Source organism: Hylobates moloch, unplaced genomic scaffold (genome assembly GCF_009828535.3).
Source record: "Hylobates moloch isolate HMO894 unplaced genomic scaffold, HMol_V3 SCAFFOLD_12, whole genome shotgun sequence".
Classification (NCBI taxonomy): Eukaryota; Metazoa; Chordata; class Mammalia; order Primates; family Hylobatidae; genus Hylobates; species Hylobates moloch.
In genome coordinates this window covers 70577050-70592522 of record NW_026652287.1, presented here as the reverse complement: position 1 = coordinate 70592522, position 15473 = coordinate 70577050, and the positions used below count along the sequence as shown (strand labels likewise).

Sequence of the window (15473 nt, the reverse complement as noted above, 5' to 3'; positions counted from 1 at the left end):
CATCATAGTTTAATTCGAGCTACACCATTCAGCTTTCTAACAAGAAATAGATGGAGAGGAGAGCAGGAGCAGAGAAGGGCAACCACAAATATAACAAACAGGCAGTGACTGCTGCGAATTAGAAACATAGCACTAGATGAAGTGAAAACACAGAGTTCCAGGAAAGTGAGAGACATCTCTCTGGGCTGCAGACAAAAAACAGAATCTATCCTTTTCCCATAATTTGAGTTCTTTATCTCCTATTCAAAAAAAAATTTTTGGGGGGTATGAGTTCTTGCTCTGTTGCCCAAGCTGGAGTGCAGTGATGGCATCATGGCTCCCTGCAGCCTTGACCACCTGGGCTCAAGTGATCCTCTTGCTTCAGCCTCCCGAGTAGCTGGGACTACAGGCACACGACACCATGCATGGCAAACTTTTAATTTTTTAATTTTTATTTTTTGTAGAGATGGGGGCCTCTCTGTATTGCCCAGGCTGGTCTTGAACTCCTGGGCTAAAGCAATCCTCTGCCTCAACCTCCCAAAGTGCTGGAATTAGAGGCATGAGCCACCACGCTCAGCCTACCTATTCAATTCTTTTTTCTCATTTGACAATAGTTTTAGGTGCTCTTCTGTGCCAGGCACATGGCCCACTGCTGTAATATGACGGTGAACAAGACAGTCAAGGGCCCTGCCCTCAGAGAACTCTGCAATAGCGGGGAGGGAAGAGGACAAGGACAGATCATCAAAGGGAGATGATCTGGGAATGCCTTAAATTCTATGAAAAAAATGATGTGTCATGATAGTGACTTGGCAGGACAAGCAACTGCTTTAGATAGGAGAAGGCATTTCAGCAGAGACCTAAAGGTGAGGGGAGCCATGTGGGAACATATTCCAAGGGCACCCAACAGAAGTTCTGTTTGTCTTTTGAAAGGAGTGAGAAAGAGCAGCGATAAGCCTCAACCACAAATAGAATTGCCTAGATGTCATCATTTCTGAGGCAACCCACCCTTTGCACATCTTTCCTTACCTGCTCATTAATGCTTAAAAGTCCCCCAATGTGGCAACAGTCTTCATTCTCCAAAAAATAGCAAAGCTACTGGGATGGGTGGCAGCATGACTAATCTATACAATAATACGAGTGACTGTTAACACTCCTCTCCCTAAATGAAGTTGTACCAATACAGATTTTATAAGAAAGAGCACAAGAGAACTGAGAACCTAAAGGAGGGTAGAGAGGATGTAAAGAGACCCAGAGAGGGTTGTTATGGGATGGTGGCTGCAATGAGATAGGCCACACTGGGAGGAGCTGGAACCTTGTATATACATTTTCTGGGCCTTTTTTATAAGCTAAATGACAACGATTTATTCATCATTTATGAAGATTTCATTTTACAGGCTTATCAGGGTCCATGTGGCAAGCATCTAGAAGTCACCACCTGGTTTGTTTTGTTTTAATTTACACCATATCTTTAGTCCATATGCCCTTAAAGTTAAATGGCCTGAAATGTAGGCAAGATCTGACTACAATATGTACGATTCACCCACATGCCCAACACAGCATACACTCTCACCTGTGGGCCAAAATGCCTGTGTTTCTGTTTTGTTCTCAGTAAGAATTTTTCTTCTGTTTAAGTCCCAGCCTCTGTGAGTCATCTCAGGGGGTCCAATCGGAACATGACAGACAGCCTTTGGTTCAGCTGGAGTCCAGCCTCTGGGGACTTTGACTTTTATGAGCTGATTCTCTATAATCCCAATGGCACAAAGAAGGAAAACTGGAAAGACAAGGACCTGACGGAGTGGCGGTTTCACGGCCTTGTTCCTGGAAGGAAGTACACGCTGTGGGTGGTAACTCACAGTGGAGATCTCAGCAATAAAGTCACAGCGGAGAGCAGAACAGGTGAGAAGCCCAGGTGCCAATGGCCAAGGGATGGTGGGAAGTAGCTTCCAGAGACACATTTTGATTCTGATTTTAATGACAAGAGACAAAGCCAATAATAATATACCCTGTGCTAGCCCCTGAACTCGGGAAGGGACTGTGGTACAATAGATAAAGGACAAGGCTTTGGTCCAAAAGAACTATGTCCTTAGCTTAGCTCTATGAATCTGGGCAAGTCATTGAGCATCTCTAGGCCTCAGTTTTCTTATCTGCAAAGTGGGAATAATCATATACATCACCGTGTGGCTATCACCAGTGCTTCCTAACTGTTTTTATGTCATGGGCACACATAGATGTCTATGTGCCACCCTGGGGTTAATCAACAAGGCTATCTGCAACTAGACATAATTGTCTGTGGACGTCAGCCCTGTACCCCCAAATCTGATGGAATTAATACCTACACACACTTGTAACCCATTCAGGGTACACTCATGCTCCACAGCACCATGGTAAGGAAGATCTGGCTATGAATATTTAAGAAAAGGTATATGAGGCTGGGTGCCGTGGCTCATGCCTATAATCCCAGTACTTTGGGAAGCCGAGGTGGGCAGATCACTTGAGGTCTGGAGTTCGAGACCAGCCTGGTCAACAAGAGGAAACCCTGTCTCTACTAAAAATACAACAATTAGTCAGGCGTAGTGGTGGGCACCTGTAATCCCAGCTACTTGGGAGGCTGAGGTGCCTGTAATCCCAGCTACCTGGGAGGTGGAGGTTGCAGTGAGCCAAGATCACTCCACTGCACTTCAGCCTGGGCAGCAAGAGCAAAACTCTGTCTCAAAAAAAAAAAAAAAAGGTCCATAAAATGCTTGAGGACGGTGCCTTACACATAATAAACACTATTAATGAAAGCTCCTGCTACTATATTATTATCATATTATCTCTTCCTACAAAGTACATTAAAAGTGTGTCTGATGTTGCTCAGCTATCTTATTTGTATGTGTTATGGCATAGATGTGATTATGTGATTTTTCACTTTCTCCTACATTCAGCTCCAAGTCCTCCCAGTCTTATGTCATTTGCTGACATTGCAAACACATCCTTGGCCATCACGTGGAAAGGGCCCCCAGACTGGACGGACTACAACGACTTTGAGCTGCAGTGGTTGCCCAAAGATGCACTTACTGTCTTCAACCCCTACAACAACAGAAAATCAGAAGGACGCATTATGTATGGTCTTCGTCCAGGGAGAGCCTATCAATTCAGTGTCAAGACTGTCAGTGGTGATTCCTGGAAAACTTACAGCAAACCAATTTTTGGATCTGTGAGGACAAGTATGACATGTTTTGCTACTCTTATTTCTCAAATGGAGTAAGAGGAAGTATATGTTCAACATCTTACTCAAATAGGGCTTGGATTAAATCCATATTTTTACATGGGATTGGTCTGGATTTGAATTCAGGCAGAAGTCTATGTAGATTTGTTCGTTCATTCAACATTAACAACAAGGGACAATAAAGAAATAATCTCTCTCTGCTCTCATGGGGCTTACAGTTAGGTAGGACATACTATTTGTAAATAGACATTATATTTTGGGTGCAATGAGGGAAGTAAATGGTACTATAGAGACACTCGTTAGGTAATCTGACCCAATACAAGAGAACTTCTTGGAAAAGGAAACATCCAAATAGAAACCTAAAGAAAGAAATTTACCACATAGAGGTAGGGGAAGAAGTGGAGAATATTCCAGGTAGAGAGAATAAAATATTCCAAGATCAGAGAGGAGGGAGAGTACAAGATCTACTAATAGGGGAAAAGAAAGAAGTTTATTTGGCCACAGCATAAAAGGTGAGGATTAAGGGAATCAGATCATAAAATGTTTTGTATTCCATGGTAACTACTTTGAACTTTATTTTGAACCAACTGGAGCCACTCAATTTCAGCAGAGATATCATAATCATTATTTACACTTTAGAAAGTTACTCTGGGTACAGTGTAGAGAATAGATTGAAAGAGGCAAAACTAGAAGTAGAGGGATCATAGTTAGCACATACTGCTGTATGTCCCTGAGATAAAAATACTTCGACGATGAAGCATATACCAGTTTCTTCCCAAAGGCATTTTGGGATAGATGCTATCACCCTCAAAGAAAGAGAGATTTTCAATGTAGGGACTTTAATCCAAATATTTGTGTTTCAATAATACCCAGTATAAGTAGCTTCCGGGATCAGATCAGATAGTTATTGGTTGTTGATAAAATACATAGCTGAAAGTTAGAAATTTAAGCAAGTAGTTGTTTTTTTTTTTAATAAGCATTAATACTATAACAAGTATAACTTTTATGCTGCATTGTATCCAGAGAGCAGTTATTTGTGTGTCAAGAGAAACATGTGAAAAAGAACTAAGAGTTTTAGTTTATGGCAAGCTCAGGATGAGTTTTCTGTGGCTGACTGTGGGCTGTGTTCAAGAAATCTGCTAAGCAGAACACCCTGCACTGGTTACCAAACCCAGGGCAGGACTCTAAACACTTCTGCCCATTGCATCTGGTATTAGAGTAGCCAGGGAAACACAACGCAAACACTGGATGGAACAAAGCTTTACTTACATAGAGAAGAGACAGAGTAAGATCAGCCTCAACAGTATGCATCAGTCCCCCACGGCCAGCTGCAGTGGTTGCCCAGAGATGCACTTGCTGTCTTCAACCCTTACAACAACAGAAAACAGAAGGGCGCATTGTGTATGGTCTCTTCCAGCAGCCAGTGGAGGGCAGGTGGCTAAGTGCACCCCTCTCGGGCCACAGTAGAAGGACCCTGTCCTGTCTCCTCAGAGGACAACTATAGCATTGGTGTTCAGCATCTGCCATGTGACACACATGCTTAAGCAGAACAAAAGAGCATACATTGAGCTTGCAACAGGGAATGATACTCCCACACAAGGCAATGAGCCCAGCACAGACTGTGTAGGCTCTCGATCTCTTGGTAAGAAAGTATCTTAAGCTCAAGGGCCATTTCTTACACAGCCAAATGGGGGGTGATAGACTATGCACATGAGACTGCCTTTCTCAACAGCCTCCCAGGTGCTCAGTTTAAGAGCTCATACAACTCTGTTAGAGGCTGGGCTTATAAATCACAACTGGACTGTTGTATTCAGTCCCGGGGGCTAGAATTTAAGGGAGGCATTTACCAAAAGGGGGAGTGCTCAAGAGGACAAAAACTGCCATGAAGAGGGACTCAGTGCTGTGTTTCATGAGGAATGATTATGGTGGAACTTGGTTTTTGTTTTGTTTTGTTTTGTTTTTTTCTTCGAGGCTTGTATTTATTAGGATCGGGTCAGGCTATGGGTAACAGAAAATCCAAAATAGCAGAAAGTTTAAATAGAATAGAAGTTTATAATTTTCGTGTAAAATCATTCCAGTACTCAATTTCTCACAAATATGCTTCACCCATAATGAATGATTTGCAGTTCTCAATTTTCTACCATCCCACTCCCGGCACCTCCTCCTTTGGTACCTGGGTTTGTGGTTTTTCTCTACGTAGAATGCCTCTTTCTTGATACCTTGGCAGAGTGTCACCTCTGCCTTACAGCTTTTACTAACTCCTGCTGATCACTAATAGCCAGCAGCTGAACGTTGTGTGTCACTCCCCCCCACCGCCCCACATAGCACCTTCTTTCACCATTTCTTCTGGTATGTTTTCCTTTCTACCTTGTGTTACGGCTATTTTGGACTCATTTCCATTCCTAGAGGTTAGGGCTAACGTCTTATTTACCTCTATACTGTTCATAATCCCCAGGAGAGCACCTGGCACATAGTAGGTACTTGTTTCTCTCAACACATGAAAGAAGTGTTCACTCCACTCTCTTTTTGTTTGCATGGCTTCAGAGGAGGACATAATTCTTAACTTTGCTTCTCTACATGTAAGTTGTTTTTCCCCCTCTGGCTTCTTTCAGGAATTTTTCTTTATCTCTGATTTTCTGTAGTGTGAAAACGATATGCCTAGGCATAGTTTTTTTGGCATATATCCTCCTTGGTGTTTTCTGAGCTTCCTGGATCTGTGGTTGGTGTCTAACATTTATTTGTGGGAAATTCTTAGTCATTCTTGTTTCAGATATTTCTTCTGTTCCTTTCTTTCTTCTTCTGGTATTCCCATTTTGTGTAGGATACACCTGTTGTGGTTGTTCCATGGTCCTTGGATCTTCTGTTCTGCTTTTCAGTCTTTGTTTTCTTTGCTTTTTCCGTTTGGGAGGTCTCTATGGATATATCCTCAGGCTCAGAGACTGTCCTCAGCCATGTCTAACTACTAATAAGCCCATCAAGGCATTCTTTAACTGTTACTCAGACTTGTCCACACTTGTCCTCCAGCTTTTCCTACCCCAGCCTTGGTTCCCTGGGAGATATATGCTCATGTGTCTCTGCTAGGGTGAGCCACGACCCTCTGTATTTGCCTGTCTGTCCCTTCTATACCTAGATCTCAGAGCTAGTTGGACCCAAAGGAGCTGAAAAAAAAAAAAAAAATTCTCCCTGAGTTCTGAAAAGTGTTGCCTCCTCTGTTTCCTTAAGAGCCTGACAAGATACAAAACCTGCATTGCCGGCCTCAGAACTCCACAGCCATTGCCTGTTCTTGGATCCCTCCTGATTCTGACTTTGATGGTTATAGTATTGAATGCCGGAAAATGGACACCCAAGAAGTTGAGTTTTCCAGAAAGCTGGAGAAAGAAAAATCTCTGCTCAACATCATGATGCTAGTGCCCCATAAGAGGTACCTGGTGTCCATCAAAGTGCAGTCAGCCAGCATGACCAGCGAGGTGGTCGAAGACAGCACTATCACAATGATAGACCGTAAGTGTCCCTGGAGGTGCGCACAGAGCCTCCTGTCACCGGAGTGAAGGGGCTCTGCACCTTTCTCTATCATATCCATCACTGCTATTCACTTGCATACTTCACTTTTGCATAAGCCTATCTGATTGCCACCTGGAGAGGAGGACTTAAAAGTCTCCAAGAAATAGAAACATTTCTCTGGGTAAAGTACCCTGACAGCAAACAAGTTAGATGGTCTTAAAGTACCTGAATGAGTTAGTATTTAAATATATCACTTTGCCTCATATAGTTAGAGCTATAATGGAGCTCTTAAGCAATTTGAAGCTACAACTTCAGGAAATTCTGCTGAAGAGCTACCTCTTTCATTATGCTTAATGTGCCACTGGCAAATCACTTCCTGTGCCTGTTTTCCTTCAGGAGAGGGGGAGACTTTCTTGATTACAGCATTAAACACAGGCACACGCTCACACACACACAGTCTGATGCAGGAGAGCAGAATCCTTCATTTCACTAACTGTTGTTTATGCTGTGAAAGCAGAGCTGTGACCCCTCTTGGTTCCTTCCCCACCTCTTTTTCCAGGCCCCCCTCCTCCACCCCCCCACATTCGTGTGAATGAAAAGGATGTGCTAATTAGCAAATCTTCCATCAACTTTACTGTCAACTGCAGCTGGTTCAGCGACACCAATGGAGCTGTGAAATACTTCACAGTGGTGGTGAGAGAGGCTGATGGTAAGTTATCATGAGTTAACTCCACTCTGAGACACAGAATTGCTTTCTCAGAGGTCATGTGGGAGATCTTTCTGTGACAAAGTTCAAGAAACTTAAGTAGAAAATGTAATTTTTGTATCATTCACCCCTATCTCTGCTGGATACAGGGAGATGTAAGAAAAAGCTGCTCAAAGGCTCTTTGGGCAGTAAAGCCTGTTATCCTCTGGGTTTAATTATTAAATAGAAGAGTAATGATAATAGCAACCACAACGATAATAACAATAACCATCATTTATTGAGCCCTTACTACGTGCCGTGCACTATTGGAAGTGCATTGCGTGTAATATTCAGTCCTCTTCATTACTAGGTCAGTCTTGTTCACTACTCTTTTGTTCTACCATTAAACATTAATATGCCTCAACCGTCTTCACCCCTCCCTGTCTCAAATGCCTCAACTGATCATACTTGCAAACCACCCACCAAGTCACAAAAATAACCAAAAGCTTAAAAGAAGAAAAAGATGTTCATGAGAAACATTCTTCCCTTCTCCACTGAATTTTGAATAGTATGTTTCATTCTCTAGTCTCCTAAATTATTCAATATCTACCTAATTCCTACAGATAAGAACAAAGTCTAGGGAATAGTTATCACAACATCACGTACAACCACTCAGTATGAGCTTTCAAGCTTATTAAATCAGCATTTGTCAAACCACCTGTAAGAGTGTTGTATTTGGGGCACACCTGTCCATGTATGTATTTGCCATTGAGGTCTTGTGTGTTATTTCTCCAAAAGAGATGCCTGTGCCTGGAATGACATTAATATAGTTTACCTTTCTTATATATTTTTATACTGTTTAAGGTGCTGCATGAGTTTCTTAGGCATCCCTGATAATTTTGACCCATTTGTGGGTAAGGGGGAAACTTGAAACCTGACAAACTGTGAGGCAGTTCCTAGGCCAATGGGTATTTTAGGCTCACAGTATCAACAGTCTATGTGTTTTCACAGTTTATTTAATTGTACTAAATCTGGTTATGCACAATTAATTAAATAATTTCAAGGGTCAGTGGTGTGTCCCAGATTTCCTCACACCACATAATTGAAGATAAATTGGTGAACTGTGGAAAGACTTTAGACTTAATTAGACTGCAATGAAGACAGTGTTTTGCTACATGAATATAAGACAGTAACCAAAAAAGTCACACCCCAGAAAGTAGCCTTGCGTTCCCCAGCCAGATAGCCTTCCCATTATTGATGTCCATGGAGATGGGCTGTGATTTCCAGGTTAGCTAAGATAACAATCCATTTCATATAAATGCCATTGATAGTGTACATACTCATGCTAAAGACAACATTTCTTTTTAACTACTGCCAACAAAATATTTCTAAGACCTACTTATGAGCAAATTTTATTAAACAAGAATCCGGGATGCTATGATAAACCCTCACTGCACCACTTCTTGAAGCTCATTGTAAATAGTCTCTGATCTCTATAGTATTTATCTTTCTACTTACGCTTTTCTCCAGCCAACATCAAAACTGGTTTGCAGTGCCAAAACACACAGCAGGCTGGGTGCACAGGGGAAGAGTTCTGGGAAGTGCTCTGAGTAAGGGGCCAAATTTGGACGGGGATTAAACTGTACTCAAGATAACAGATCCACACGCAGAGCAATAATCAAACTGGGCATGGCATGTGGAGCGCGCCTTGTGGGATGACTACTCTGGCCTAAGACATGATTTCTTTTATCTTTTTCCTATTTCCCAGGTCATAGGGGTTTCCTTATTAGCTCAACTACAATGGTTATTGGCAAGATAAAGAGTTTATCAAGTGGGTGCACTCACAGTGGGAGTTGTCCAACACTCTGGAGTTGTGAGACATGCTATCATTTAATGCAATGAGCTACCCTCATTTTATTTCCTAGGAAAATGATGCTGTGTGTGTGTGTGTTTGTGTGTGTGTATGTGTGTGTCTGTATTTTATATACACACTTTATTTTTATGTATTTTGGAAAAAGTGAATTAAAATTTATTAGGAGAATTTCACATCGTTCTTTGAGATTGCAGAATCTGTACTTTGGAAATGGCCAGAGATAGTGGATGAGGAGGCAGCCTTAGAAACCTAATTTAAAATCACTGAAATCACCTAAGTCACAAGAAAGGCAGTCCTTAACTGTGGGTTTTCTCCTCCAGGCAGTGATGAGCTGAAGCCAGAACAGCAGCACCCTCTCCCTTCCTACCTGGAATACAGGCACAACGCCTCCATTCGGGTGTATCAGACTAATTATTTTGCCAGCAAATGTGCCGAAAATCCTAACAGCAACTCCAAGAGTTTTAACATTAAGCTTGGAGCAGAGATGGAGAGCCTAGGTGGAAAATGCGATCCCACTCAGCAAAAATTCTGTGATGGACCACTGAAGCCACACACTGCCTACAGGTTAGATGTATTACCACTGTTTTGCCAGAAGGGACATGCTACATTACTAGGCACTCAGCTGTCTGAGCATCTGATGCATGTGAGCTTCCATAGATTAATAACCTACATTACAAGAGTACTCTGCATTTTACTGGGTAATTTATAAAAGTTGGATTCCTGCCTCCACTTGCAGGTAATGTGTCAAAAGGGACTTCAGCACTATGCAAAAGCTCCAATTCATTAAGGGAAGAACTGAAGGTTCTTAATAGATTGTTCTTTCTTCTACAACTTTTTTTTTTTTTTTTTTTTTTTTGAGACAGAGTCTTACTCTATTGCCCAGACTGGAGTGCAGTGGTGCCATCTCGGCTCACTGCAACCTCCGCCTCCCTGGTTCAAGCAATTCTCTTGCCTCAGCCTCCCGAGTAGCTGGGATTACAAGTGCATGCCACCACACCTGGCTAATTTTTGTATTTTTAGTAGAGACAGGGTTTCACCATGTTGGCCAGGCTGGTCTCCAACTCCTGGCCTCAAGTGATCTGCCTGCCTCGGCCTCCCAAAGTGCTGGGATTACAGGTGTGAGCCACCATGCCCGGCCCTTCTACAACTTTTTAAATATGAGTCCAATACTTTACCTTGCTCATTATTGTAAAAATGTCCAAATAAAATGACTGAGTTTAGGGAGATCCAAAAACAATATGAAGTTATATCTTCTACTTATAGTGTGAACTGAAATTATACTCACTTATTTACCTTCTAAAGCATCTAAAGATGGAAGCGCTCTTTGCTCCAGACAGAACTCTGGAAGGCAAAGGCCCCTGAATGAATGGGAACACCCTTTCTTCCCCATGCAGATGACTAACGAAAAGGAGCAGCTGTTTGGCTTTGGCTCCAGGAAACATCACTGCAGTCACTAGGCCCTTCTGCCCTAGGAATTGGCAGTGCTGTTGTTCTGCACTGTGTTTTCAGAAAGCAGGTACAAGCAGAAGTACATAGCATCCCAATCAGCATCCTCAAGAGAAAGGGAACCTAGGCTACTGTCTTGGATATAGAGCTACTGACATCCAAGATTATTACTTCTGCAGAGGATGTACCTTCTCTGTTGGGTGTTGGAAGAGCTGATACCTAACCAATATGGCAGGAAATTAGGTTTTCCATGGGCCAGCGTTCATTCTGCTTTCTTGATGCTGAGGTCTTATTGGTTCTCACATATTTGAAGTATCACTCCTAGGTCTCAGTAGAAAAAAACTCTCCTGCCAGTTCCAAAAGGAGACTATGACACAGCATTACACCCGAGAGAGTTCTTAGCCCCTCCCTCACATCAAAAAAGTCAGACAGATGTTTTTCCTAAAACAAAGCACTCATTTTTGGCAGGAACTCTGTAAAGCTACCTTTATCCAGGACTCACCAGACACTTACTGTTACCTCCCAGGCAAGGTCAGCACCTCCAGATTAAACACACACAAATTTTTTAGTCATACTTACTTCAAAAAGAGACCATATGAGCCTACCTAAAGGAAACGAGATTTCAGAAGAACAAGGGAGAAACATAAAAGATCCGAAAACCAGGATTTATCAGTTCCTATAAGAATCAAGAGATGCGGCCGGGCGTGGAGGCTCACGCCTGTGATCCCAGCACTTTGGGAAGCCGAGGTGGGCGAATCACTTGAGGTCAGGAGTTCGAGACTAGCCTGGCCAACATGGTAAAACTCCATCTCTACTAAAAACACAAAAGTTAGCCAGGCATGGTGGTGCACACCTGTAATCCCAGCTACTCGGGAAGCTGAGGCAGGAGAATTGCTTGAACCCTGGAGGTGGAGGTTGCAGTGAGCTGAGATCAGCCTGGGTGACAGAGCAAGACTCCATCTAAAAAACAAAAAAGAAAAAAAAAAGATTCAAGAGATTCCTCAGCTCCTTGGTTACCTGGGCTCAAAGAAACTCGAGCAAAAGTCACCTAAGGGCTATTTTCTTTTTGAGTTGGAAAATTGAGGCTGATTTAGTTTATTTACTTATGGAAAGGGAAGGGGTGAAGATAACTCATTACTAAATTTCAAAGAGAGTAAGAAGCTATAAAAAATTTGTGTCTGGACCAGAGCCCACCAATCTCCCAGCACCCATAGTAGCTGCGGAGGTCTTTGGAAGAGCCCCTGCATTTGAGTTCCAGCTCTGCCACTTTTTAACTGTGTAAGCAGCGTTTCAATTCTCTAATCCTCATCTTCCTCACCTGCAAAGCTCCATAAGGTTGTCCTAAGTAGTAGTCCTGAGTATGTGACAGATCAAACCTAGTCATGTGCCTTCTATATTAAGGTTTTCCCATAGTTCCCATTCACTTACCAGAGCAAGAGCAGATTCCAGCACAGGGCATACTAAGCCCTGCTTTTTCCTGCCTGCCTCACCAGCCTTGTCTCCAACCATATTTGCTCCAAGTACCCACTGTTCTCTTGCTACTCCTCACTCCTCAGAGTTCCTGAATGTGACATGGTTCTTTTATACCCCTGAGCCTTTGCATAATCTTTTCACTCTCAGATGCTTTCCGCTCTTATCTGGCTGGTGAATTCTCCACACACTTCAAAAGCCAGCTCAACCCTCAACCACCCACACTATCCTGTCAACCCGCAGCTGGGCAGTTGGGTGCTCCATCAGCTCCATGTCCACGTCCACATCACTGTCTCCCTACATTCCTCTAATCCTACATTTATAGTGGCTTTTAACCCTTTATCAAATTACCTGCCGTCTTCACTAGACTGCAAGAACTCACAGTCCAACATGGGAGACAGATGTATCATTGGTTACAAAACAATATGGCAAGTTCCTGGCACAAAAGATGTGCTTGTGAAATGCTTATGAACAAATACGGGAATGAGCCAAGATGCTCTAAGGAAGTCACACATTGGTGTTATGGCGTCATCATCTCTGTGTACATATTTGTCTTTCAGAACACACCTTTCCTATATTTCTCCAATATATATATGTTTACTTCAGTATTGTTAAAAGCATGCCAGACAGATAATGCTTGATGAGAGGAGGTGTCGTCTCCCAAAGCACATCAGAAAACCACATGCACATCAGCCTCTTGTGTGGTGGCTGCTGAACTCAGTCCAGTCAGAATTCTGCCTGTCTCAAGACAATCATCACCACAGTGACCCTCCTTGTTGTTAGGCATCCTTTTTTCCAAAGGGAATAGGTGGACAGGAAATAGCACGGAAAAAGAATAATTAGGATTGAGAAATGGGAAATGCTAGGTTTAGCTGATATGCAAGTTTATTATGTCAACAGATATAATGTGTTTCATTCATTGTTGGGTTCCTATGATTCACATGTATTATTCCATTGTTCCATATGGAAAGAGAAAGGGCAGATCATTATGGTGAGAGAGTTGGAAGGTTAGGAAAGTGCTGGTCTGGTTTTGTTTTTATTCTAAATAGAAGAGCAGTGTGACCATAGTAAGGTGGTCAGCTTCTCCTGACCTCGTTCTCTTCAAAGGAAGGAAATTGAACCACATGATCTCTAACTTTCTGCTATAGAATTCTGATTCTGGACACATTTAAAGTGGAAAAAAAATCTATCAGATATTTGTTCATTAAAAATAATGTCTTGTTATTGTGTCATATTCATAATTATCTTTCTATAATATATTCAGCACATATGTTATTGCCTTCTTTGGCAATACGTGTTGTTGGGTGATAGATAAATAAGGTGGAACCAGTGCCTTCAAGAAGCTTACAGTGTGGAGACAGAAAGAAGCCACATCTGCAAAATAGAGGCCGAAATGTTGAAGGACGTAAGGAATAAAGGAAAATAAATTCTGTGAAGGTTCAGAAGGCTTCTCAAAGGATGTATTAAAACACAGGAAAGGATTTAGAAATACCCAGATAGGGACCGAAGGAGATTTAATGTGGAAGGAATAGTGGGAGTCAAAGTGTGGAGTTTTAAATACACAAATTGTTTAGAGAAGAACAAACAGTCCAGTTTCAAACAGAGGGTGAATAAAAAGGAGTAGACTGGGATGATAGGACGAGAGAGGACTGTGGGTGGGTGCTAAGTGCTGGGCTGGGGAAAGTAGTTGTGATATTCATTTTTGGAAAAGTTTTAAGGGAAGAGTGCCTGATAACCCATTAATTTTTTTTTTTTTTTTTTTTTTTTTTTTTTTTTTTTTTTTTTTGAGACGGAGTCTCGCTCTGTCGCCCAGGCTGGAGTGCAGTGGCGCAATCTCGGCTCACTGCAAGCTCCGCCTCCCGGGTTCACGCCATTCTCCTGCCTCAGCCTCTCCGAGTAGCTGGGACTACAGGCGCCCGCCACCACGCCCGGCTAATTTTTTTGTATTTTTTTAGTAGAGACGGGGTTTCACCGTGGTCTCGATCTCCTGACCTCGTGATCCGCCCGCCTCGGCCTCCCAAAGTGCTGGGATTACAAGCGTGAGCCACCGCGCCCGGCCGATAACCCATTAATTTTAAGCTGAACCTATACTAGGTAATTATCTCCTTCCTAAAGGTCCTTTTTATCTGCATCCATTCAGTACTTTGTGTTTACACTTGTGATTTCAGAGCAGACCATGTCAAGGTTGTTACAGCCAATGCTTTTATTTTACAGATGAGGCATAAAGAACTTTAGGGACCATTCAAGTAGCCAGCAATGGAGTAAGAGGGAGAACTAGACTTCAGATCCTCTTGTTCCTAGCCCAGGCTTTTTTCATCCTTCCTACAAAAGTCATGGCCTGTGTGTGTATGTGTGTGTATGTATGTGTGTGTGTGTCTGTGTGTGAGAGAGAGAGAGTCTTGCTGTGTTGCCCAGGCTGGAGTGCAGTGGCATGATCTCAGCTCACTGCAACCTCCACTTTTTGGATTCAAGCGATTCTCATGCCTCAGCCTCCCAAGTAGCTGGGACTACAGGCACACATCACCATGGGCCTGGCTAATTTTTGTATTTTCAATAGAGATGGGGTTTTACCATGTTGGCCAGGCTGGCCTCAAATTCTTGGCCTCATGTGATCTGCCTGCCCTGGCCTCCCAAATTGCTGGAATTACAGGCATGAGCCACTGGGCCCAGCCAGAAGTCATTGCTTTTAACCAAAAATTAAGCCATGAGGAAATAAGAAAAGAGATGTGCACTAGGAGCCAGAAATATGAAGTTCAGTTTTCATTCATCATCTTTCTGTGTGATCTTCGAGAAGACATGGACTCTCTCCTAGCTTCAGGTTCCAAACCTCTGAAGTAATATAATAAACTTCTTTATTATATTGGAGAGGTTGAACATGATCAAACAGAAACATGTTTGAAAAAGTCCTTATGGCTGGGCGCGATGGCTCACACTTGTAATCCCAGCACTTTGGGAGGCCAAGACAGGCAGATAGCTTGAGCCCAGGAGTTCAAGACCAGCCTGGACAACATGGCAAAGCCCCATCTGTAATAAAAATACAAAAATTAGCTGGCCATGGTAGTGTGCACTTGCAATCCCAGCTACTCAGGAGGCTGGGGTTGGAGGATCACTTGAGCTCGGGAGGTGGAGGTTGCAGTGTGCACTCCAACCTGGTGACAGAGTAAGATCCTGTCTCAAAAAAAAAAAAAGAAAAAAGAAAAGAAAGAAAAAGAAAAAAAGTCTTTCCACACTTATAAATAAGAAACTCTTATCAGAGAGACACTGAATTTCCAAATATATAATAAATTAGCAACACATTTGCCAAGGTACTG

General features: G+C 42.6%; 1 protein-coding gene across 3 annotated transcripts in view; it reads left to right on the top strand.

The window, feature by feature from the left end:
• PTPRB (protein tyrosine phosphatase receptor type B) overlaps positions 1-15473 on the top strand; it is a 123636-nt gene that overhangs the window by 75821 nt on the left and 32342 nt on the right. For all 3 annotated transcript variants that reach the window (XM_032170731.2, XM_032170733.1, XM_032170732.2), the window contains 5 exons: positions 1612-1875; positions 2904-3185; positions 6410-6688; positions 7248-7397; positions 9567-9810. In XM_032170731.2, the coding sequence (XP_032026622.1) occupies positions 1612-1875; positions 2904-3185; positions 6410-6688; positions 7248-7397; positions 9567-9810 (1219 nt within the window). The remainder of the gene's footprint in view (positions 1-1611; positions 1876-2903; positions 3186-6409; positions 6689-7247; positions 7398-9566; positions 9811-15473) is intronic.